Source organism: Mangifera indica, chromosome 8 (assembly GCF_011075055.1).
Source record: "Mangifera indica cultivar Alphonso chromosome 8, CATAS_Mindica_2.1, whole genome shotgun sequence".
Taxonomy (NCBI): Eukaryota; Viridiplantae; Streptophyta; class Magnoliopsida; order Sapindales; family Anacardiaceae; genus Mangifera; species Mangifera indica.
Window position 1 is genome coordinate 7,729,409 of NC_058144.1, and position 26,952 is coordinate 7,756,360.

Below are 26,952 nucleotides of genomic sequence, written 5' to 3' on the forward strand. Positions count from 1 at the left end.
CTGCCACTTAAAAACATAAAACCAAACAGAAGAAAAAGATTAGTTGAAGAAGACAATCTCGAACAATCAAAGTGAATCCAAGTGTTCGAAAATGAAACACATAGCAAAATCTTGCTTACCAATGTTTTGCAAAGTTGCCACATATCCCTTTCTGCATGCTCATCCCAAATTATATTATGCCACGCTTCTCTAAGCCCCACACCCCATTCCCTTCTTTCTCTCTAACCTATTTAACTAGCTCTTCTCTTGCTTCCTTCTCCTTCAACATACCTTCTTCATCACCATTTCCATTTTTATTCATTCTCTTTTCACTTTTCTCATTTCTACTGTCATTTCATTTTATATCTATCTTCTCTTTTGTTTTCCATTTTGATTTTTTCAGCTATGACCACCATTTGTTTTGATCAACATCAAGACAAACTTTATCATCATCTTCTTTCCCCCAAAAGTCCCACCAAACCCTTCAAGGATATTGAGGTTCCTCCTAGGAAATTTCTTCTAAACAGCAAGAAACTGTTACACCATAATCATCATCCAGAAATCAATAATATGTTTTTCCCTGAGGAATTTACCAGTCTTCACAAGTTCTTGCCTTTCAACAATACTGATGCTGATTCTGACGCTGACTCTGATTCCGATCCTTATGCCTCCGATCATTTTCGCATGTACGAATTCAAGATCCGTCACTGTACTCGTAGCCGTAGCCATGACTGGACTGACTGTCCTTTTGCTCATCCTGGCGAGAAGGCTCGTCGCCGTGATCCTCGAAGGTTTCATTACTCTGGAACTGTTTGTTCTGAGTTCCGTAGGGCAGGTGGGTGTAGCCGTGGAGATGATTGCGAGTTTGCTCACGGAGTCTTTGAGTGCTGGCTCCATCCTTCACGATATAGAACCGAAGCTTGCAAAGACGGCAAGAATTGTAAACGAAAGGTGTGTTTTTTCGCTCACTCTACTCGTCAGCTTCGCATTTTGCCGGAGATTTCATCACCTCCAAAGTATAGTCACCCTCTCTCCGGCAATTCTCCATTGAATAATCATTGTTGCATGTTTTGCCATCATTCTGTAAATTCCTCTCCAACTAGTACTTTGTTGGGTATGTCTCATTTGTCACGGTCACCGTCTCTTTCACCGCCATTGTCGCCGGTGAATCAAGGATTCTCACCCATTTCTCGGTACATCGAGCGTTTGACAAAGTTCAGTAGTACAGCCGATGCGGCCATGAGTTACAAAGATGTGCTTACTGAGCTGATGATTTCTTTCGATGCAGTGAATTTCAATGAAGTTTCTTCTCCTTTGTCTGTCCCAAGTGGTAATAGCATGAACAGTAATGGTCCTTGGATTGATGCAAATTCTTTTAACATTGAAGATCAGCAACAGTTTATTCTTTCTCCTTCAACTCCAAACCCATCAGGATCACTCAATCCTTTTGGTGGGGATTGTTCAACCAAACATTTGCTTGATGATCAGCAGATCAATGACATTAATGGTGGGCAACTGGGTTGTCCGGATCCTGATCTGGGTTGGGTGAATGAGCTCTTGATGTAGATGAAGAAGATGTTTCATGCATGCCTGCACCAGCCGTATATACATATATATATGTGATTTGGTGTATAGTATCATTGTTCTTTATTGTTTTGCCTGTGCTTAATTTCCTTGTTGATGTCTTCTTATTTTTCCAAGTATTTTTGTTGTTTAAAGCTCTCCAAGGTCTGCAGTGGAGCAAAATTTGATATCTTTGTTTCATATACCGACTGTTTTTTAGCATTTTGTTGTCATCTCTCTGTTAAGTGGTGAGAGATCTGATCTTTGTTTCAATGTACTAACTTGAACTGTAAGCAAGGTGTGATAATGAAGAATCTTTCTCTTTCTTAATCCCTTTTCTTGAATGAAAGTATGTGTATACAAGTGTCATGTTTAACCTAACTACCAAGTCTGAAGATCAGGATTTTGATATTTTTTAAATCCACCAGTTGTTGGCTTAGCTTTTATTGAAGATCTTGTGGTGATACGTGGCTGACATGCAGAATTGTGACTAGGTTTCGAGAATATCACAATACTGGAGCAGATTTTCAGATATTTTTTTTAAATTTTTATCTGGACGTTTACAGATGCAACAAAAATATAAAATATACCAATTTTGAAATTACTGAATTTACAAATTATTGATGGAATCTGAAATACAGTGGTAGAAAGGGGAGGGGATAAAGGTTTAATACGATATTTAATAGAAAGAGGCAACAAGGATTGATGGGGTTAGGTGGAGGGGGAGCAGCTGCTCTGCCCATACTAATTTTAGGTTAGATAGGGTCATTGGGGTCCCCTTCCTGTCTGCTTTATTTCATTTGTTCACACACGTCTCATCTACTTCTTTAATCAATTCAATGCAATTCCATCCCATTTCCACTTGGGACACTTTGGCCCATACTTTATGTGCGTTCTTTGTTTCACTTCAACATCAAAGTATGGCCACATGCCTTCTCCAAATTGTCTACATGTACCCATCTCTATTTCTTTCTAGGCCAAACGACTATTTCCCACCCAAGGTTTAGCGTTTTCTCAAAAGTCCCCCCTTTAACTATGGAAACACCAAACACCCACCCATGGCCGGTTAGATTTAACCAAACCCTAACGGCTGAAAATTTTATCTCCTTTTGCCCCCCTAAACTTTAAAAACTGAAATTTTCCCCCCGCCTAAGTTTTAAAAAATGACAGTTTCACCCTAGGGTTTGGTTTTGAAATCTCCGGCGACCTCTCCGGCTCCGTTGCCGACGGCTGCTCCCTCCGGAAGCAACCTCTCCTTCCGACGATCTCTTTCCTCCCATTTGGAGGTCCGATCGGCGCCCGGAGACGCCGTAGGAGACGAAGACTTCGTCGGGAAGACGAAGTTCTTCGTCTTCCCAGAAGAAGACCTCTGGGAAGACGACCGTCTTCCCAGACGAGGACGACGGCATCGGCTTCGTCTGGGAAGACGAAGAACTTCGTCTTCCCGACGAAGTCTTCGTCTCCTACGGCGTCTCCGGGCGCCGATCGGACCTCCAAATGGGAGGAAAGAGATCGTCGGAAGGAGAGGTTGCTTCCGGAGGGAGCAGCCGTCGGCAACGGAGCCGGAGAGGTCGTCGGAGATTTCAAAACCAAACCCTAGGGTGAAACTGCCATTTTTTAAAACTTAGGCGGGGGGAAAATTTCAGTTTTTAAAGTTTAGGGGGGCAAAATAGATTCTATTTTAGTTTATTTTTAATATTATAGCTAAAATGACGATTTTACCCCTACCACCGTTAGGGTTTGGTTAAATCTAACTGGCCATGGGTGGGTGTTTGGTGTTTCTATAGTTAAAGGGAGGACTTTTGAGAAAACGCTAAACCTTGGGTGGGAAATAGTCGTTTGGCCTTCTTTCTATTTGGAAAGAGAAAATCACAGGGAAAATGGGAGATTGTGTGTCAGTGAATAAGGCCAACTAATTGACAAACACCCAGTGCGAGTACCGGGAAATATCACCTTTGCTTTAGAAATTTCTATCCACCGAATTCAGTTATTTGGATTAAGATTATGCTGAATGACAATTTAATTTGCTACCTAATTTTTGTTTAAACTTCTTGTTAACTATAAAGTTAAAATCGTTATTTAATCTATAATATTAAAAAATTAAAATTTTATTTCATTCTTCTATAATTTTAAAAACTAACAATTCTCTTTTCAAAAGTTTAAAAAGTTATATTTTTTCTCTAGAGCTTCATAACTTTTATTCTTTTCCTTTCTTTTTCAACGATATTTTCTACCCGATTTCCCATCTATCCCCACATTCCAGACAATGATGCAACCACCATTCTCCGACCAAGAATGCAATGAATCATCTAGATCTATCAGTCAATGAATGCGTTCCTTCCCACCATCTTTGTTACATTCGCGGCCTGAGAACTATTCAAATTTGAACGGATCGACATCAGAACATTTGTCTGATGATGAAATTACTCTGATGGAAAGGTCGACGATAAGAGAAAAAGATGGTGAGAAGGTTGGTCAATGGCAGAAACAACATCTAGTCATCGGAGAAAGAAGAAAAAACCCTAAGAGAAAAAATAAAATTTTCAAAATTAAATTTTAAGAGAAAATGATTAGTTTTTCAAATTAAAGAAGAAAATAATATAAATTTTTAGATTTTTGGATTTAATGGTAAAATAGTGATTTTACTTTTGTCTCTAACAGAAAATTTTAATTAAAGTTAACCCATAGATAAGTATGAGTTTTTTAAAATCTATAAGTGTATATTTATCTTTGTATTAAACCTTGGACGGAAAATAATCCTGTGCCCTTAAGATTATTCATTTAAACCCTACATAATTAGTAAAATTACAAATTACAAATTAGATTTTTTTAGCCTTTCGAAAATATATAATCAATTAGAATGCTTTGAATTCAAAATCAATAGCATTACAATTGAATTTGACATTCCATTAAATTCTCCCATTTTTCTCTACCTAAATTTCACTCGGAAAATTCAATACTACTGGCAGAAGTATAACCCACATCTACCCGTCACCCAACCATATAATTAAAATTAGAGACATAAAAATCCTTTATTTAGTAGGTTTAATATTATTAAATTGATGTGGGCATTTATGTTACTTTGCCAACAGCCATAGATTAATTACGGGAATAGAATGCTCTCATGTGGGAAAACAATATTAGCTTAATCAATTTTACCCTTGATTTGGATATACACCAGAAACAATTCTTTATCCCAAAACAACCTCTTAATTACTCCCTCTATCTTGTTTACAATAATCTCGTATCCATTATCATGTATTTTAGTATGTTAATTACTTAATTTCAGGTAATTACGTATTTTCACTACATAATATAATGCCAAAAATGGAGGCGAAGGTCGCTGTAAACAAATAATTTATGGAGTATGTGAATGTATAACCTATGAAACAAAGTGGTATCACAAACTACAGCTCATCAAATCTGACCTACACATTCTCTATCAAATGACTAGGAAACTCAGTTATCCTTACAATTTCTCGAGTAAACAGAAGACAATCTGGATGGTGACTGTAAGAAGTCGAAAGGGGTACCTCGCCCGAAAGACCTTCTGGTTTTTGGAGAGTCAGATAATAGAGGTTCATAAACTGGACTTCTGCTATTAGGTTGAGTAATTGATAATGGTGAAATGTCTTTCTCTAAAGATCTTGGTTGCGGTTCAATGGTACCCAGAGACAAAATGGGACCACCCATACGTTCAGCCTGCTGAAGTATGTTGATTTTACTTGGTCTGTAGGTGTAACGAAAGTATTTCAGAGCCATGATTGGACCTATTCCTGCTCCAACTATGAGCTGTAATGGAATAAATATTTTTAGTCAGTTTATAATCCTCTTGTGAAAACAGATTGGAATCCTTTTCTACCTACAGTGCATTTATGGGTGAAAACTTACAAGCATAGTTAACCAATAAGATGGTTGGCGACACAATCGAAACATAATTGTGTACATCCCAGATGATGGAATAGCACTGAAGATCCAGTTGATGACAAAGAAGGCAGCTAAATTCCCCCATATGGCAATATGTTGGACTGCGGTAAAGGAACTGCATGTGACAATCAAAACTCAGAAACTGTTAGTGCAGGTTAATCATTTGAGAGAAAGGATGAGTCATCAAACTCTCCTCTCCATGTTGCCTACAAACATTAATAAAAGCTACTCAAGCCAGTGTCGATAAGCCCATAATACTTTAAATATAAAAAAAATTGTTGGTAAACAAAATTTTGAGATGGAAGCTTACTTGGTCTCTAATGCCACAACAAAGGCCTGCAACCATATACATCCGGACAGTGCTACCATTGAAACCTCCTCCATTTCACTTTTTTCATAGGCAAAGGCGTGTATGCTGATTACAAATACAACAATTGCCTACAATCACCCCAAGTATTAAATGACGATACAAGCAGCAGATATTACAAATTACAGCAATCGAATCAGCCATCAATCTCATGATAAAGCAAATCAACTCATCAGATGGGAACTGAGCTACTTTAGTATGAACTGAGAGAAGCTCACAACAGGTGGTCATGACTTGACAATTTTCCGAATTCAAAGAGCTACAGCCATTTACTTGGGCTTCCCAACTATACCATTTCACAGAGAGATTGTAACACCGACAAATCCCATGTCAACAAAATACCGGAGAGATACTAGGTATATATAGACATCCCACCTTTCTTAGGGATGCTAAAACAAGACTGGTTAAATAGTTTGTGAACTCTTAAATTATTAAAACATGTTTTGGGCAATAGAGTCCAAAAAGTAAAAACATATGTGTATTCAAAACGGATAATATTTTGATAGTAAGCTAAGGTAAGATCAAGAAGTTATAGAGATGAAAGAAATACATCAAAATTGAAAAGATCTACTTAGAAGTCATGCTACCAAAAAAAGGTGCCAACATCTTTCATTTTAGATCAAGTTTTCCATTCAGTTTCATTACCCAGGTCCTCAAACTATTTTCAACCTTGCGTCTTGATATTCAATTGGTTTCTCATGTTTATTCAAATTAGATATGCAAATTGGATGTATCTGCAGTTCTAACCAATTTCAATTATGCAAAATCAAGTTTTGCTGATATAATAGATCTCTGGAATTATAAAAAAACCGGGTTAAATATGCAGGAACAAAAAACAACAGCTGGATTCACAACAATATCTTGAAATGTAAATAAGAAAGCAGACCAAATGATAGCACTCACATGGAATAGGGAACGGCCAAACCATCCAGCAAATGTACTAGGATTAAGAAGCCTGTTTCAATAAAGATCCTGAGTCAGATGTATAATACCTCATACTAGTAGTAAAGAAAGAACTAAAAAAAACTTGAGACAGCATACCTTCCTGCTTGGCAGTAGAATAAAATTTGAGGATGATGCATCACAGTTCCTTCAGTAAGATCTTTGTCAAGGACACTGACCAGAACAGGAATACTAGTATAAAAGACATTGTAAGCCATCAAGCTAACAGAATTGAAAAGACTAGTTCCAGAGACACCTGAAATAAAAGAGAAGCTGAATTTGGCCTAATGTCAGTATATCAGAAACAAACATAACAACCAGATTTTGTCAAGGAGAACCAACATAGGAAAAAGCAATATAATGGAACTCACAAGATCTGGATAAAACATATCAGGAGGGATTTATAGAACGAATATTGGGATAAAAATGCTGTACGGTTGTAAGAATACCGTCCATGGACAAGTATCAATCTTTTTAGAAACCTGAACTCTGTAATTCAGAAAAGCATTGTTAATTAAAATTTCATCCTAAAGCCCAAACAGAGCATTTTTTTTTTTTTTACTTTAAAGTATTCACAAAAATAAATAAAGCATGATAAAAGCTGTCAGATATAACATTACTCTGTGGGCTTGAGGTAGATAAATAGTATCACATACACGTATTTGTTAAAAAGGAAAAAAATATCTCACAAAATCACAGTTACAGTATTTTATGGCATGTATGAGTAAATGCAACAGCTATTTCTCACAGATATTGTTCATTTCCTCTCCCATGAGAGCCCAATTACTGCCATCTCATCTTAACCTTTATGTGGAACCCCATTGGGAATATGCACTCCACTCATGGGTCTATTGCCATCAGCTTAAGCTCGATTAAAGTCTGTTTCAAAGTACAATCGATTCTAGGATGCTTCTAACTTAACCACTTACAACCCCTGCTCATATCAATATGGGAAGTATTTTAGACCTATTGAGACATGACCTAAGTTTTAATTTTTCAAATAAGCTTGAGCAAGTGATCATGGGAGTACAAGTCACAAGTGAGAAACAAGTACGCTTGAGGAATGTTTCACAAAAAAAAGATTATGCAATTTGATTTCCACAAAACATTGCCTAATATGAGATATAAGTAGACAAAATTCTAGCTATCATGGAAAAGATAATCTTTAGCATAAATGTCTATCATCATCATCATTTTGTCGTGCAGATGATCAGCCATCCCTCTTGTTCAGGTTCTAGAATATTAATCAAGCAAACCTTAGTTTTAAGCAACTTCTTGAGGTTTAGCAATAATTAATAGAAAACATTTCCTCTTTTTAAGGTTTTCTTTTAAGCAACTTTCCCTTTTTCTAAGGGAAATAAATAATGGAGAACTGGGGAATAAAGAAAAAACCTGCCTTGAAACTTCCATAATGTAGAATACATGCAAACAACAGAACTCTGTATCTCCTGAGTGCATGAAAAAGAGGAGACACAAAGTAAAAGAAAAAGAACAAGCTTACTTCCAATACTATAGTCAGCAGCTCTTGCAGCCTGCAGACCTTCTCTCCCACTAATGCCAACCCCAATGTCAGCTTGTTGTATCATTCGCACATCATTCCCTCCATCCCCAATCGCTAATGTCCTATAGTCGCATGATTTTAAGAGTTCCACAAGCTGCATGAGGAAGTTTCACATTCATTAAGTAACAATCCATCTTCACAAAGAAGGACATTGCAAACATATTCAATCAATTCACATTCTCTCTGATTGGAGGAAAGAGCTGATCCTTTCTTCAGCCAGTGACAAATCGGAAACTATACTTAAAAATTGTCTATCCAGATTAGCTTTTTCCCTCAATATGTGTAAACAATCTAACAGAGTTCATTCAATGCACACTTATGGGTGGTTTCAAACCCTCGATGTCTTTTACTTCAACTTTAACTTCACTTTATTGACAGCATATAATTTGTGTACCTTTTATACCATAGTGAAACTTGATATAAGTTAATTGGAAAAAAAAAAAAAAAAAAAGAGGAAGACCAACATGTGAGAACTGGACACATATAGATAATCTTCTAAACCAAAAAACATTTACTCAGAAGCCACATAAAGTATGACAAACTTGAAATGTGAAAAGAACCTGTGCTTTTTGTGATGGTGTCACACGGCAACATATTGCAGTTCTTGATAATATTGCTAATTCAGTGAAAGTTTTCCGGTAATGCTTCAGGGCAATCTCAAGGGCCCAGCCGTCGACAACAAATGCCACATCCTGTCAGAGGGAGGAATAAGAAAAAAGGAAATTGTTTAAAGAAAGTCATATTTAAGACTTCTGTTGGTTGAAATTAGCAGAGTAATAATAAAAAAGTAGCAACAGACTGAAAAATAATTATCGATGTCACATTAGAGATGATCACATCAAGTGTTGTCTCAATACACAAAATACAGCAACAGTGAGCAATATCAAAGCCCATATAGCTTATGCTTCACCAACACTCGAGTCAATTTTGATAATACTGGTTGGTTATAGAAAAAGTGAATATCAGAGCGGCAATCATTAATTAGATTCTCTATATATGGTTTGAATTTCCTCTCTCCAACTTATATTTCCCAAAACCTGCATTTGCTTTATGTCCAGTGTATCCTTCTTCTACTTCATTTATCATATTAGATTCAGAAACCAACAATGCTCCCAAAACATTAAGTAACAACTTTATATGAGACTCTGCATACACATCTATCCCAGAAAAAAAATTCATATCTTTACATTGTACAAACGAAAGAACTTTCAACACAAATAGATGCTTCTGCACACAATTTTGTCTAACCCTATAAAATAGCTGTAAGAACACCTCCCCAAGCCACTAAAAACCACAAGACTCAATACATACAATTCATACAGAATTTTAAAAAATTTAATAAAAACACAAAAATTTATTTCCTGAAATTAAGAGAAAATACGCTGACATGAAGTTTCCAAAGTATCAATAAAGGAAGCAAAATAAGCAAATCTGAACCGGCAATCAACATGTGTACTTACCTTGGGCTCTGAAGTTGTTATCCTCATTGTAAGCAAAACTCTCTCTAAACTTCTAAAAACTTCATCCTCAGTTTTTCCATCAATCAACAGAAGCTGGCCTTTTGGTTCTGTTAAGAAGTTGGGAGGGAGGAAAAAATCAGTGACACATAATTTAATGTGAAAAACACTTAATGTGACACCACTTGTCAAGCTTTCAAAAGGAACTTATTTCATGTCATACCATTAGCCTTAAATATATGCAAGAATATCATGTAGATGGAAATAATTTAATAGAAGAATAAATTGAAGCTCTTTTGATAAAGGACAATCATAAATTAGATTCAAAATGTATTTTTTGGGGAATAAAGCACCCGCATATCAGCATAAACTATATAAAACATCTTAATTTAATGCAGCCAATATAAATGAATAAACAATCAAGTGTAAGCTAGAAAAAGCGTGTTGCTTTATCATTTGAAGTGTGTGCCTTAATTCTTATTATTCATACTTCAGTTTTCTGGATAAATTAAGGAGCCTATGGAGCTTCAGCATAACTTATGTTAACATTCAGCTATAAGGGCATATGCAAATAGATAGAATTAGAAAATAGCCACACAAATAAAAGAAGTATCACTAAATAAAGCTTCAACATACAATGTAACCACCTCCTAAAGCTTTGGAGCAAACTAGGTTAGTGCTTTTACTTGCAAGCACATTAGTCTGAAGACTCACAAAGAGAGTGACAAAACATAAATAAATAAATAGAAGAAGACGATGACAACCATTAAGAAATTTAAGACTTGAAATACCATAAGTGAAGAGGGGTAAAGGAAGTCGATTTCAATGTACCAGGGGAAATGAAATTGCATGAAAGAGCAATTTGAACAGCAGTATTCTGCTTATCTCCAGTTAGCATCCAAAAATTAATTCCTGCTTTTCGAAGCGTCTCAATTGTTTCAGGCACACCATCCTGAAATATATTAGAAAGTAATTCAATAATTTTTTTGTAATCATCATACTGCCAGAAATGTATTAGCTTAGACAAAAGTGAAATCAAGCAATATTAAATTTTGCACTAAAATTAACATTTCTTAAGGCCAAAATAATAGCAAATTTCACCTGTAGACGGTCCTCTATTGCTGTAACCCCAAGAACTTCAAGATCATGTTCTAATCTCTGGCAGACCTCAGCTATTCTCCACTACAAAAATAAGGTGACAAGAGGAATTCAAGAGTGATTATTAAAAATAGGCAGGACGTCTGCAAAAACTAAATAATTAAATCAGACAAGATTTGTGCCCTTTACCTCCCTATCAACTAATGTGCTACTAGCCTCTTTAAACATTAAAGACCACTCTGCATATTCATCTTCTCTTAGTTCACGCCAGGCCAAGCATAATGTACGAAGCCCCAATTGTGAATACTGTTCTACAGCCTCAGTAAAAGTCCTGGTTTGTTGCCCTGAAGTAAGTTTTGGTATTATCAAACACATTGAAGTAGTAGCAAAAAATTATTACATTTATAACAATTTTATCTTTTTCTATTTTCTCTCTCTAAGATGGAAAAGCAGAGTATTCTAAGCACAATAATTAGCTAACTCACATTAATAAGCCATCTCAAAGAATTTTTTTCTACACCAAATAATATAGAAAACACATCACTTAGGATCGAGAACAGAGACAGTTGATAAGAAGGTACAGAAAATCTCATTCACTTGTTCACACCATCAACAATAATGATTCACCCTGAATTTAATTAATTTTTATTGTGAAAAGAAGGATATGACCCATGAACACGGAAAGGATGCAAAGCAGGTTGCCTATGCTCTTCAATTTTGTTTTACCCATTATATAACCATTTGAAGAACATATTCTATTGTAGTTTCATGTCTCCTTGCCTTCAGCCACCACCTCCCATAGTCCCAACAGATGTTAGCCTTGTAATTTACTACAGTCAACACAGGAACATTCTTTTAACATATAGATCAGAATGACCTCTGCCTCATATTTGTCAATGATTAAATTGTTTCTGGTTATGACTCCAGATATAGCATATTTCAACTGTATATGAATAGTTAAATACACCACCCAGAAAACAGAAAGGACATTAAATTTGACCCCAAATATTTTAGTACATAAGTGATTTCACTGATCAAATGGCCATGAGACCATATCATTTGAGTTTCTCATATAATTGGTCACCAAAAAGAATTTCTACGTCAGTAATCATCAAAACCAGGAACCCAAGTTTGAAAACTTCAGATAAAGCAAAAAAATAGCTCCAATAAGTAGTTTACCAGCATGAACATAAGGAAGAACTGCTTCATCTGCACCTTTTGACAGAAGGATGATCTTTCCACTCTGGCAATCTCTCACCACTACTGACATTCTTTTCCGATCAGAAGTGAACTCCAGAATTTCCAATACTTCATATTGCAATGCTGAAGCATTAAACCTGATCTCTGTAAAAATTTCCAATAGAAGAAACTGTATCATCACCGCTAACATTATTCTTATCTGATTGACAATCAAAAGCAAAGGAGTTTTACCAACAATATTTGCATTCTTATTGACAAAAACCATATGCAACTTAGCAGCAGCATGAACAAGAGCTTCCTCATCCTGAGATTGTGCCTTGTACAAGATATCACCAGTATTGCTATGGGCAATAAAGAATCAAACCATGTCAACTACAAGTTAGTACAAAAGAATTTGATAATAAACCATATGCTATGGCTTAAAGCAGAGGAAGGATTGCTATATCAAGGCCAGATTCAAGCAAAAAGAAGCTACAATCACCTTTGTGTAGGTATTACAGTATTACATACTGCCATAACCGTAAGAAACTGGATAACATCAGGAGAACCACTTGAAACAGCATTGAGCAATCCTACATCTGTGTATCAATGGTAATATAATCAGAAGCCTATTTTTACATGTTTCATAGGAGTGATCCTCGAAGTAGCAATTAAATATACATGCAATTCAGAAGATCAATATTAATCAGAAACACAACATGTAAAAGTGAGAAAGGGGAAGGCATTATACACTCAAAAGAAACAAGAGATGATAAGAACCTTTTAAGGCATCTCCATCCTCATTCCCATAGAAATGGCCACTGATACAACATCTTCTAAAGATCATTTTATTTTCAGTTAAGGTTCCAGTTTTGTCTGTCAAAATGTACTCAACTTGCCCCAAGTCCTCGCTTATTGCTGTGCTGCCACATGTAACAAAGACCTCTTAAAGATATATTCATAAAAAATCTCTGCAAATAGTTCTAGATGTAGGTCCCTGATCATTCTTACTTTGTTGCATGGGATGGGGTTCCTGTTTCAGGGTCAATCATCTCAATGTCCCAATCAATAAACTTTGCATATAAGCTCTTCACAAGATCCAGAGATACCTGTCATTTAGAAACAGTTTGCTTAATTGTACTCTAAACAAGATATGGAATTCTTGAAATTTAGAGTCAATCTCGTAATGCAAAAGAATAAAATCAATTAAGTATCAACAGTAAATAGAACAACAATTTGAAAGTAGAAATTGATTATTCCAACATGTAGCACAAACACATGTGATGAGAATGATTACAACAGCTTTGCAAGTGTTCACATTATGACATTAATACATGAAATTGGAATATTTTTAACAATACTTTTTAGTCTATCGTTCACAATTTGCATAATCAATAAATCTATACATCGAGCCAAGCAGAACTTCAACCTAGTAATTCATCAGGAAGACATTCAAGTGTGTTTTTTCCAAGCTCATTTCAATATTTAAGGTCTGATTATTGGGTGAGGCAGAGTTTCATAACATCTTTCCATACAAGCACACAAATATTATTTTTCAAACATACCTAGCATGACATAAAAAATTAAAAGATAATCAAGTTAAACCAAGTGAAAAATGTTGGAATGTAAAAGTACTAGCAAGATTACCTTGATGGATATGGGTATCATAATGGAACATAGAAGCTCAAACCGCAAGGGAATGACTAGTAGTTCATACCATGGGCCTTCATTTGGGTACAACACATACCATTGCTACAATAGATAAATTGTATAAGTGGCTATAGTATCAAAATCGTCAGTGCATAATAAGAAAAGATATCTAAAAGAAACTATTAGGATCTCAAATATAAGGTATAAGACTTGAATCCCACATCAGAAAGTATAAACTTCTAATGTGAGATTTATATGATTTTGGACTCTCCAATCTCAACAACGAAGTTTTGAGGTGTGATTTTTTCAATGTTCATATCAAAAACCCTTCTACAAAGCTAATCTAGAGAACAAGACACAAGAAATGATTCTAGATAAGGATATGAAAATCATATACAAATTGGGCGGATAAATACATAAACCTATACTTAAACAAGAATTTTGAAAGATGTTTTCAAAATTTCCAGCCTGATTTCCAAACCAAATGTCAACTAGTGTTGGCCCAGGTTCTGGTGTTTCATTCCAGATTATCATTTATCAAAAGTTCTACTTGCTTGCCATAATTGAATGAGAAACAAAAACAACATTTATTTATTGATTTCCTTATTTTGATAAGAAACAGATATTCTTTAGTATAAAAAAGCATTACAGAAATGCGGGCCAACAGTCCTCTAGGTAAGGAAATCCATTACAGACACAAAAGCCAATCCGCAATCATCCAACTATAACTATGCAATTTTCCTAAATTAAAAAAAAAATGATGGAACACCCATAAACTCATTAGAAATCAAAACCAAATAAGAAGCAGAAGATGAACATATACATATATATATATATCCCTATCCCATAATATATTAACATCTACCTTACATTTATTCCATAAAATTACATCAATTGCATGTTAGAGAAGATGTTTCCAACAATTTAACTAATTGAGAAACACAAGCTCAAAAAATCTTACTTACCTTTCTTGCTTCTGTATCCTTCCAGACATTCCCAGCTACACCAAGAACCAACACAACCACGATTTGGAAAACAAAAATAGCCCCAGTCAACTTGTCAATCATGGCATCAACGGCTGTAAGCTTTGGTTCAGGTATGCCCCTACTCATTCCCAGCTTGGTTTCATTGCCTAAAAAATTAGAATAGATAATTCAATGATTGCTGCAACTAATGACAAGGCCATCACATTGATAGATGTGAACTAAAAAATATATGCAGCAAACAAAAGATTTGATCACCAATCTTTAAAGAAAATATAAAGACGGTCAGGACACCAACAGGCACAATATTCAGAATTAAGCTTCAATGACATTTAGATTTTTCACATTGATAAATTTGGCCACAACATCAATATATATTATGTAATTACAAATTTATTAGAAATAATTAAAGGGAAAAAAAAACATAAATTTAGAGGTAGCTTAAAGCAGACATAAATAAATTTAGAGGTAGCTTAAAGCAGACATAAACCAATGTCAAAATATTGACCCCAACTACAGTTAAAACCAGTGTGAGTCAACCCAAACTCATCCCAGAAACAGGCATAGGGTGATCAACCTGAATAGTACACATTCTGTACCTCCCTGCATCATAGATGTCTGTACCAAACGATAACACACATAAGGTAAATACACTTTGCTTCTTTAATATACAAGCCTTAAAGTACCAACACTATATATATGAAACTTTAAACAGATCATAAAGAACAAACTAGTCCTTCAATTAGTTTTGACCCAGACATTTCATTTAAATTAGAACTTGCCCGTGTAGACAGCTACTCCACAAGCCCACTCTGTATTCCGAAGATAACACGACTGAAGAATTGTGTTTTTAATGGTCAAAGGGCACACATCATTGTCGATAAATGGTGGAAAAAGACGAAGATTTGCATCAAATCTTCTAATGTCCTTATCTGGACAGGGACATTCAATAACACCCTGATCATGTTAGATAGAAAATGAACTGTCATGATGAGAATAAAGCTAGAAAGATTACAAAGAATATTGGATTTATACTGACTTAAAAAAAATAACTTGCCTTAATTTTGTGTAACAATTCAAAATCTATTCCCATGCAAGTAGCAGGTGTGGCCCTTGTCTTCAAATCAATTTCACCATCCAGGGCTGCAGTCTGCACAATAAATTATCAAGTTAACATTCACAATCTTCAGAATATAAAATTTAAATTGGTTAGATACAGAGATATACTATTACAAATTTTATGGTTCCATCAAAAGTAAGAAGACTTTAGGCTTGTTCTATTGAAAAAAATGAACAGAAACTAGTACAATGGCTGTAAACCTGAACAGAAGGAAACACCCAAGCAGTAGAACAATGGCACAAATCTGTGTATTACAATGGGAATACATAACAAATGCTCACAATAAAACACACTTGTATAATGAATATGCAATAAATTACGATAAAATCATTATCATTTTCATTTGAATGAAGAATAAAAAACCGCAAAACTTGAAACTGGTGAATCCTGTGCCGTATAAACAAGTTCATATTAGCTTTTAATATTTAGAATGTATATATACCTCTACATAGCAAACACCTTGCGGGTCAGAGGTACCAATCAGAACAAGATCACATGGCACTTCATCATTCTCACGAAGCCACACTATATTACCGACATGAATATCTTGTGCTTGTATCTGCAAAATTAGCAATAATGTACAAAGAGATAGAATCTGTTAATTTTACAGGATTTAAAGATAAGAAACAGTGACAGGTCAAAAGATTTATCATCTTACAAAAATTTGGATAAAAAAACTTATAGGAATTTAACATGCAATTGCAATAAACTTCAAAATCCATCTACAATTAATTATACTATAAACTTCAGAACCAGAAAAAGTGCTTTCTATAAATAGTTCCTTTCATTTCTATGTTTATAGGCTCCTATGATGGTTATCGCTACATACCTAACCAAATGCAAGTCATTATAATTTTACCTCAATCAAAAATCAGCTCAACACGTGTAAATAAAGAAATGTCCCCAACAACATCCACCATATGCACATAGCAGCCATTTAAAGGAAATGCGTATGAAAACAAATTCTTGGGATCGATAGAAGGATTCTTTTATGTTAACAAAGAGGATGTAATCCACTCCTTGCAGGGTAGAGTTCAACTTCATTCAATGTTAATTGGGAGAGAATCTGAGCAAGGCTTAGTTTTGATAATTGGGATTCAAAAATTAGTCATCGAAAAAAGAGAACTCCTTCGAAAAAAATTGATAAATCAAATAAATACTTCAGTAACAGACAAAGCCACAACAATTTTGAGTCAGTTCCAATGTTCCAGATCTGATAGTTATATTCATGAGCCTTAGAAGCAAACTACCAATTAGTTAATGACAAAATCATTATAAAATCTATAGGAACAGAACTACATCAAGTATACATTTGATCAACTGCTAAGAGATTGAGCAAAGTCTTCTTACATGTTTTTTGATGCCTTGTTTAACAATCCAAACTTCTTTCTCATTTGCTTTCTTGTCTGACAAATATCTATTGTAATCATCCCAAGCTTCTTTTGATGCTGAGACCGCAAATATAAAAATTAGTGGACCCCAAGTACTTGCAGGGTTTACTGGAGTAATAAGTGACCACAGCTGCAGGCAGGCAATCAGCAAGAAATACTGGTTCATAAAACGGCTGGAGAAAAAAAAAAGTTAGTAAAGGAGAGGTAGAGAGAAGGATAAAATAAAGAGAGAAGGAAATAAATCTCAGAAATTTTGAAAGTACAGGCATAAACTCCAAACTGTTCAAGAACATAGGTTTTATATATAAAGTATGCTCTTGACAATCAAACATTTAACAAGCAGAAACTACAACAATAGAATGATGATGTTGAACAAGATCTTAACATAGAAATTAGACTAATATCCTATGAGCACCAGGCAAAGATTTCAACTAACAAGAATAGAATATGAGAGCCAATAAGATTAATAGAGTCAAATCACCTGAACTGCTCCCATAAATTTTTTGGTAGAAAGTTCAGCAATGTATATTTTCTGTTTGATAAGCGGTTGTCACAATAAAGATCCTGTGATGCTTCATCATCATTGATGTAAACATATCGCTTCATTTTGACTTAGAAGCAAACAACAATGGTCAACACATTCTCTCAAAGTTTGCCACAAAACTCAACTGCATTGAGGTACCCTGCCAAGGAATGAAATTCAAAGTTTTATTGCATGTCAAGGGAAAAATTTAGAATACAACTACTTCGGGCATATATACCATCAGTAATGTGGCTGACCAACACCTACAAAAGAAATTGTCAGCAAGATTAGCATCAAATTTTTTGTGAGTATGATATCTTTAACTGAAAAAAAGCACAATCAAAATTTAAAGTTAAAATTAAAACTAAAACTATAACACCAATAATAATTTGAAAACCTTATTCTATTGCATGACATGAGTTATTGAGACTCAAGAACACAATCAACATTTAGAATTAAAACTAGCCCTCCAGAGATAACATAAAGAGCCATTTTTGTTCCGTGCCTTAAAATTATATGTGTTTTCAAAGTCACCAAAAAAAACAAAAAGCATATTTGTGAGTACTGTATAGTCAAATTTCCCTTAAATGTCTCCTTTCATTGGGATATCAAGATGATGTTCTCGGTTTCTAGTTTCTGAGGGAAAACAAACCTAAACGGCAAACCTCACACATTGTTAAAAATGTATTTATATTAAAAAAAATGCAATGAAGAACAAAATTCCAAGCGTTTTTGTTCTAAAAAACCGAGAAGTTCAGCTCAATGGAATCACACAGTTGCAATGCCCTCAGCTCGAACTGAACAGTCAGGTCTCAATAACCCAATCATCAACAATTCAACAGAATTTACAATAAATAAATTCATTAAAACAGACACCAGCACTAGAAAAAAAACAACTCAGTTCATCGAAATACGCAGCAAACTGAATCAATTTATTACTTGCATTTGCATTTATAAATTATTCAAGTCTCGGAATGGATCCGAGCTAATTTTATAGTTTGCAAACAGTTTATTCCAAAATTTAAGTGATAATTATCACTCAAAATCTTAACAAAGGATAAGGATATTTCAATGTCTCGATTTCACAACTAACATATATTGAATTAAATAGAATCCAAATTTAAAGGAAAACCTCCAATAAAAATCTTCATCGATTAAAATAATAAGAAATAGCGAGATATTTTACCTGTTAATCGATTGTTCTTCCTGAAACTTGGTCGATGGTCCGGAGTTCTTCCTGTCTGTTTCGCTTTCAAGAGAAAGGAATGTGATTTGGTAGTTGCGTTACCAGCGTTTTTGACTCTTTCTTACGGTGAAATCTAGCAAGGTCTGGACCCACTTTAATACTCAGATCACGATTTTACGCCTTTTTTTTTTTTTTTTACATAACGGTAAATTGTAGAATTTTTTTGTTTTATGGAAAACATAAGCCTCTTATTACTATATATTTAGTCTTTTATCAAGACTTACTTAAAAACTCAGAGCGAAAGCTGTCTTAAAAAAGATTTAAAAAAATCTTTTTTATACTTAAAATTTGGTCTTTGAAATAAAATTCAAATAATTTCGTTTACACGAAAGGACTATTTCCTACCCAAGATTGGTAAAAAGGTAAAAATATACTAATGAAAGTTTAAAAACCGAACCATCTATCTATTTCTAAATTTTTATAAAAACTATCTTTAAATATAAAAGTAAAATCATTATTTTAATAATATTTTTTAAAAATATATAATTTTTTTAATTTTCTTTTATGTTTTAAAAAATGATATTTCATTCTAAACTTTAATTTTGAAAAGTAATTTTTTTTCTAAAATCTTTAGATTTTCTTCTCTTTAATAATGTCGACAACGACAACACCATTTCCTTCCTTTGTTTTCTTTTTATCATTGTCGACAACTCCAATAACAAGCAAAGAAACTCTTACCAATGATAAATCAAAGATAAATAATCAGTTATAATGACAGATTCATCACGTTTTTGTCAAAACAGTTGTAGTTTGCCACATTTTTGTTGCCTTCTATTGTTGGCTTACCCATAGTTCTAAACGTCGTCGCTAATTCTAATCGACGAAGCCAAAATCATCTAGATAAAGACTTGTCTTCTTTGACAAAGACGAGTCCAAAAGAAAGGGAGAGAGATGGTTGAACGATGCTGGTTGATGGAGAGGAAGTGATTTTGCTGGAAAATTGAAACTTTATGAGGGAAAAGTGAATTTTTTAAAATTTAATTTTAGAAAAAAATTATTTGTTTTCCAAACCAATAGAGAAAATGAAATATAATTTTAATTGTTTTAATATTACTGATAAAATAATAATTTTACTCTTAACTCTAATAGAAATTTGTTAAGTATGTGGAAATAGATTAAACCTTGTTTGGGTATTTGGATTAGGTATATTTTTGTCCTTTCACAAAACCTTGGGTGGACAATAAGTTGCCCTTCCATCGATTCTTCTAAAAAAATTCAAATGTATGCGGTGGATGCCTTGGTAATACTTAATACGAGAGTGTTGATTAAACCAGGTTGGGCACGTCCCAGATCCACCTAAAATAAATCCTTCTCACAACTGGGCTTGGCTAGCAATCCATGACTAAAGACCTTTCGGACTGGCTGCAACCAAAATCCAGGCCCAAGCGAATATGGAACCCGGTAGCTGATTGAATCGTTGGTTGCAAAGCTTAAGCACAGTTCTTTCAGAACGTGAAAAATAAATAATAATTTTTTAACTTTTACCTATTATAAAATCAAATAAATATATTTTAAATTTTAAGTAAATTAAATTATTGGAAGGCATTTTGCCTTTGTCTTCGAAGAAGACGGTTAGGGGAGCGCGACGGAGAGAAAAGCGAATTAGGAGGAAGAATGCTAACAGTAATAAAATAGATGTTTATTAGAGAAGAAGAAATCGAAACCCTTGGAGAGAAATTAACTACTTTTCAAACTTTAGATAGAAGAAAAATTATTAAAATTTTAAAATAATAGAGATATTATGATAAATTTTTAGTTTTTTAAAATATTTTTATTAAATAATAATTTTATCTTAATAATAACACTAAAAATTAATATATGAATAAGTATTCAAAATTAATAAATAAAAACTTAGAAAAAGAGTAATATTTGGACGAGAATAAGCCCTTTGGCCTTAAATATTATAACAGAACATTTTAATCCATTGCAGTATGTAGAACGTGGCACTAAGCATCTATTAGATTGACAAAAGCTTATAAGAAAAAAATATATAAGATGGCCTCATATATATTACGCGTATTTGTTCTCTAAGGAAGATAGCTTTTATAAATTCCAGCTTCTAAGTATTTGTTAATTAATTCTAAGGTGTTTTAATGAGATTTTTTTTTGCCATTAATCTAAAGTATATACTTTTAATTGAACACAAAATTATATAATTATACTAATTATATCATCCCGATCTAATATAAAAAAGACTGTTTTCTTAATAAACATAAGATAGATTATACGTTGTTAAATAAATTTTTAATTTGATTTATATGTAGATAATGCACCTAATTGTTCTCTCTATAATTTTTTATTAAATAATTTTTTTTATTGGGGATCAGATTTATATAAATTTGGTTAAAAAAAATGAACCGTTGTGTAACCAATTTACTTATAATTATCACAATAAGATAATGAAAACAATGTTGTGTTGGTGATTTGAATTTGATATATAAATGAATAAATAAATAAATTTGTTTCCCGATATGACAAATATCACTGATATTTCATATTAGCTTTCAGAACATGAGAATCTGGGAATATTCCTTTTCGTGAAAACTGGAAAAAAGGCGGTGGACTTCATAGTTGGCGGTCAGTTAACTGACGGCGTGTCGTTTTTCCTGAAATCACACGTACCTACCCCTATTTGAAAAGGAGAGGTGTGGCAGTAGCCGCCTACGGCACCACACAAAATGTTGATTCAGTTGGCGGCAGCTGTGAAGTGAAAGATGATGACACGTGGACGCAAACAAATTGAGAGAGGCCCACTGCTCAACAACCGAAAATGACGTTTGACCAAATACGGTGAGTGCCCTGTCCATCTCTGACATACCGACACGTAACAAATTCTCCGCGGCTTCTCTGCGCCGTACGCATAACAACCGCCCCTTCACGTGTTGCGATAGTTGCGTGAGAGCCATGATTCCATTTCCTTATGGGTTGGGCATTTCATAAAGCGGTTGCTCTACATGCGTCTCACCTCAACTAAAATAATCGGAAAAACTGACTATTTTCATTAAATATCTATGACCTTCGGTAAGATTAAGACCTAATATCTTACCAATTCCTAATTACTTACGAAGATAAAATTAAAAAGCAATATTTTTTATAAAATAATAATGAAACATTAAAAAAATTACGTATTGGATGCAGTTCTTATACTTCTTCTGAACGTAATTGAGTGTTAATATACGGTATTTCATTCTTATACTTGAATTTTATTAATACGTAGATTCACTTTTTAAGTTAGAATTCTTTATACTTTTAGAGAAACTAACTAGAATCCAACATTTCCCATTTGTTTTCTCTTTCTTCTTTTGTTGGCGTTTGTGGGCAAACTTTACGGCTGCAGGTCGCGATTGTGCGACAGCTGCGTGCGTACAATGCCGCCATCGCTTTTGCAGATTTAACTGATGCACTTTGTGGTTTCGGAAGTGAAACGCAAAGAGCAGAGTCACAAATTCAACGACAAATTTTATCAATCAAACTCAAAAAATTAATAATCCAAACAAATTACAAGAAAAAATGAAAAAAATACAATAATATATATTGACTATGACTCCAAACCAATCTAGTGCATGGCTGTTGGAGGCCTTCTGCAATACGATTACAAGGACTAGATTTCGTGCCACGTGGCTTGCATCGGCAACACCTAGTAGTCAATTGACTTCCAATGCCTATCAATGGCAAATCCGACCACTACAAGCCCTCACATAGTGGCCAAATACAGCCACAAAGCTTTATTCTAAAATGGGAGAAGAGGGAAGAAGGAAGAGAAAATAGAATAAGAAATAAAGGTCAAAAAGAGAAAAAGAAGAAAATTTTAGATTTGACAAGTATGTATAAAAGAAAATCTGATCAGAAATAAAAGAGAGAGGGAAAGTAAAGTAGAGAGATTTTATTATTCAAGATTGTTTTTGTTGCTGCTTTCGGGAGGGTTGTTAAGGATTGAATTTGGGAAGTTCCTGAGTTGGCGCGCCACCAGGAGGAAATATGGGAGTTTCGGTATTTCCTGAAGCACCGCTGAGACCGGTAGTCTTGTCATCAGCAATAGGATCAAAGTCATCTTCTTCATTCACACTGGGAGCTAAAGCCACAGGGGGAGGTGCGTCGCCAGGGGATATGCTGGGACTGAGAGTCTGGTCATCAGCAATGGGATCAAATTCTTCTTCTTCATCCTCAGTGGGAGTTACGTCGCCATGGAGAGGAGGACTCGCGTTATCAGCGGGAAGATTATCGCCGGTGCCACCCGCAGGAATGATGGGAGTATCGGGCGTACCAGGAATGCCATGCTTATTCCGGGCAATTAGGCGTGGCTTAAGAGTAGCTGAAGAAAGATGGAAAGTTGAGAGAAGGAAGAAGATTGCTAAAATATAAAGGAGCAAGTATTTAGAATGCGACATTTTGAGAACTCAGATGATGAAAACTCAAGGAGTTGAGGATGTATATATAGTTGTGTGCTTTTCTTTTTTGGGAGTTTGATGAGCGAAGCTCCATTGTTGTAGGAGAAACATGGCTAGTCCTTCATTCATCTGCATTTTTCTTAGCTAAATTCCTTACTCTCAGAATGTGTCATAAGGAATGTTTTAATTGACCAGGAAAGGAACCACATATCACTTTTAAATACTCACCAAGTAATTATGTAAAAATGAGTTTTATTTCATAATTATCACTCGATTTTTTTTTAGATTTTAAATTATTTTTGGATTATTTGAATTGGGTGATTGCGAGCTATATGGATTTTACATTAATTTTTGTAAATAATATATATATATATATATAATATTGTTCGTAAATAAATGAATATCGTCAAGTCTTACGTTAGGTTATATTAATTGTAGTAGAATTGTGCAATATGGCTTGGTCACAACAAATTCTCATATTGTAATTTAAAAATATGATCTTAATATAATTTTTGCAAATCTCATTATTCAAACTTCGTTAAATTTTCACATTTAATCATTTCAAGCTAACTATATATTAACTATAACTCTAATCTACTATATGGTCATTAGAGTTATGAGAGTTGAATCGTATCTCCCTTCGTATGTCGAAAATTTATTTTTTTATATTATATATTATATTGTAATGATACAATTTTAAAAAAAAATTATAATTGAAATATCATTATTTTAGAAAATATTATAATTACTCATAAAATTTAAATTTTTTTCATATACATATTTATTACATCATCATTTTATCTATAAAGGTATGTTAATTTGAATTGGTAATATATATCATATTATATAATACATTTATTATATCGCATTAGTCTAATATACTTTATGATACGTATTATTTTTCATTTATATTTTATCGTATTATAAAATATTTATCACATATGATATTAAACAAATAATTATGGTGAAACTTTTTTATAATACAATCATTAAGAATTAAATTTGGTGACACGAGGCTTGCATTGGCAATATCTAGTTGTAAATTGGCTTCTAATGGCTATCGATGGCAAATCGGACCACTGCAAGCCCTCACATAGCAGTCAAATACAGCCACAAAGCTTTATTCTAAAATGGAAGTGGGAGAAGAGGGAAAAAAGAAAAGAAAAGTGAGTAAGAGAAAAAGAAAGAAAAACTTAGACTTTGAAAAATAGGTTTAAAAAATATATGTGTGTGTGTGTATGCATTACAAAATTGAATTGTCTCATCAATATCAAATCAACCGTATTAAATATATTAACCTTTGTATTTAATGATTAACCTCACAACTACTAAATTATATAAGTTAAAAGGTTGATTTTGATATGACATAAAAAAACATTTGAATTTATACTTTCTTATGCATGAAACATTTCTTTTACAGTCAAGCTATTTCTTGAAGACTTTAATTTATATTTTTTTAGTATGTCAAAAGTAACGTTTTGATTTAACGATCACAACTAACATCTCACTCTTAATGATGGACAAAAAATGATAGTCGTTCAAACTTTAATGAAATTATGTCATTTGTATGGGCATATACATGTGTGAATAGTCTTTTATGTCACAAGACAACTTTTCAACATGCCCTTATGACATCTTTGTTACTCTCTTCTTGATAATCAGTCTTATATATGTGCAAATTTTTTATGAATAAGGGTTATTGGTTTTGTCTTATTTTATATTTATCTAGATAATAGTTTTAGCTTTCGACTAATTTGTATAGGAGATGGCCTCATTCTATCTATAATGTTGCTCTCTTGGTGCCCTATTAAGCATGCCTCAATGGTTAGCGCGTGCCCCCAACTACCACTAATACACGAAGCTCAATAACCAAACACACTTATTTTTGGGATATTAATAAAAGTAACTTTTTTTTTTAACATTTTATACATATATAGCTACCTATTTTCCCACCATATAAATATAGTTATTTTTTAATTTGATTTTACCTTTAAAAGAGAAAATTTTGGGATTTAGGGTTCGCTAGATGGGTTATCCAGTCAAGTACTCATTCAACTAATTTTTGAAAATAAATTAGTTGATTGGGTGTTTGATTGGCTAGTCAACCACTCAACTAATTAATTTTTTAAAAATAAATTGATTGGTTAAGCATTTGGTTGGCCAACCAATCACTTGACCAACTTTCTCATCGTCAAATTTATCGAAAAATTTTATATTTTTATCTCATTTAAGTTTTACTTAAATAAGTCAATAAATTTTATGTGTTGATTGAGTTTATATTTTAACTAGATGAATCTTGATTGAATGAATATAAAACTTACATATATTTTATATTTTTGATTATGTATATATAATAATATACATGTATATTTTAATTAATATTCCCTTATTTTTTAACTTGTTCATTATCCTTTTTGTCAAAGTTTATGTCACGCTCACCAGGTCGTGACACCATACAGGTACAAGGCATTAGCACATTAGTCATATGTGTCTACGTCATAAAACGTGTTGTGATACATACGACCCCTTGGGCTGTGCAATGTCATGTCGTTTTGACTTGAGGGTCCGATTTTATTGTTGGCTAAATGATTATATCCCACCCAGACTTTAACGGGACTAAAGTTTCTTCGTTTTCAATTTTCTAAATATAACATAAGTTTAATATTATTTTTTTTTCTCTTGGTTGTCAAAAAATAGTTAAAAGAAAATCTCAAGATTTAGACATAACTGAGATTCGCATTGACAGTTTGATATCTCGAAATTAGTAAAAATGAAAAAAATAGCCTTTTTGATAATATTTTATCATTTATAATATTTATAATTATTTATTAATAATAAATAAACATTTTATAAAATTTTAGAAGCAGATGAGTATCGCCAATTTTATTAAAATATGATAATGACTTTTTAACCATTGAAAAATAGAATTTACACGTCAAAAGTTTCATCAAAATTCGGTTGGAAAATAATCATCCGGCCATTATTATAAAATGTATTCATGCATGTACATGCATCATTTCATGATAGATGTTGCATGCATGGATCAACATAGCTCACCGACTGAAAAAGAGGACCCCACCTAAAGCGGCAGCGACGGCTCCACTCTCACATCCAAAAACAAATAAAAAGTAGGTCCCTGTGGCCCCACGCGTGCTTCCCATTACGACCTCTAGGCTGTCTGTTTTAAAATTTGGACGGCCATACGTACACGTGCCGGCCTCCAGGTTCACAGACATGTAACCCGTCGACGCGGAAAGAGAGGGCCCCACCTTAACTCAGAGAATGAGAAACTCTCTTGATTTGCGATCTGAATAATAATTAAATTATTTATTCTAAGGAGACAAAGGAATCTATAAAGATAGATATCAATGCTGTAGTTGGTTCTGATTACTTCACTCAAGCAAATTAAAGACGGTGTCCAACAATTGGCTACATTTAAAGTTTAACTAATCTTTCCAAAATTGTGATGTGAATCTGAAAGGATGGATTTGAAATTTGATAATTTAGGAAAATTAATGAAATTAGAATAAAAGGGAAGCAAATAAGGAAGAAAGTAAAGAGAAATTTGTTCTTGGAAG

General features: G+C 33.7%; 2 protein-coding genes across 3 annotated transcripts; one reads left to right on the forward strand and one right to left on the reverse strand.

Moving 5' to 3' along the window:
- The first annotated feature begins 220 nt into the window (after nucleotides 1-220).
- On the forward strand, nucleotides 221-1,872 carry LOC123222992 (zinc finger CCCH domain-containing protein 2-like). Its single transcript, XM_044646035.1, has one exon. It carries the CDS (start codon nucleotides 385-387, stop codon nucleotides 1,543-1,545), a length of 1,161 nt encoding a protein of 386 aa, XP_044501970.1. The 5' UTR covers nucleotides 221-384; the 3' UTR covers nucleotides 1,546-1,872.
- A 3,010-nt stretch (nucleotides 1,873-4,882) lies between these two features.
- On the reverse strand, nucleotides 4,883-19,061 carry LOC123223638 (phospholipid-transporting ATPase 2). Of its 2 annotated transcripts, XM_044646906.1 has the most exons (26): nucleotides 18,927-19,061; nucleotides 17,979-18,003; nucleotides 17,699-17,900; nucleotides 17,177-17,390; nucleotides 16,269-16,385; nucleotides 15,764-15,856; nucleotides 15,489-15,663; nucleotides 14,689-14,855; nucleotides 13,721-13,825; nucleotides 13,085-13,182; nucleotides 12,854-12,996; nucleotides 12,576-12,672; nucleotides 12,326-12,435; nucleotides 12,074-12,238; nucleotides 11,084-11,238; nucleotides 10,898-10,978; nucleotides 10,628-10,748; nucleotides 9,800-9,906; nucleotides 8,900-9,031; nucleotides 8,280-8,433; nucleotides 7,150-7,267; nucleotides 6,878-7,051; nucleotides 6,740-6,791; nucleotides 5,780-5,907; nucleotides 5,434-5,584; nucleotides 4,883-5,334 (listed from the first exon to the last, which is right to left on the reverse strand). In XM_044646906.1, the coding sequence occupies exons 3-26, from the start codon at nucleotides 17,821-17,823 to the stop codon at nucleotides 5,002-5,004; spliced, it is 3,315 nt and encodes a 1,104-aa protein (XP_044502841.1). In that variant the 5' UTR covers nucleotides 17,824-17,900; nucleotides 17,979-18,003; nucleotides 18,927-19,061; the 3' UTR covers nucleotides 4,883-5,001. The 2 variants fall into 2 exon arrangements, with proteins under 2 accessions (XP_044502841.1, XP_044502842.1); XM_044646907.1 differs by lacking the exon at nucleotides 7,150-7,267 and having other exon boundaries at nucleotides 6,878-7,034.
- Between the last annotated feature and the right edge of the window lie 7,891 nt (nucleotides 19,062-26,952).

Coding starts and splice junctions, on each gene's coding strand:
- LOC123223638 (XM_044646906.1), bottom strand. CDS start 17,823: ATGAAGCGATATGTTTACATCAATGATGATGAAGCATCACAGGATCTT. Junction 10,979..11,083: donor GCACATTAGTTGATAGGGAG/GTAAAGGGCACA, acceptor TTATTTTTGTAG/TGGAGAATAGCTGAGGTCTG. Junction 5,908..6,739: donor TTGGCCGTTCCCTATTCCAT/GTGAGTGCTATC, acceptor GGGTGATTGTAG/GCAATTGTTGTATTTGTAAT.
- LOC123222992 (XM_044646035.1), top strand. CDS start 385: ATGACCACCATTTGTTTTGATCAACATCAAGACAAACTTTATCATCAT.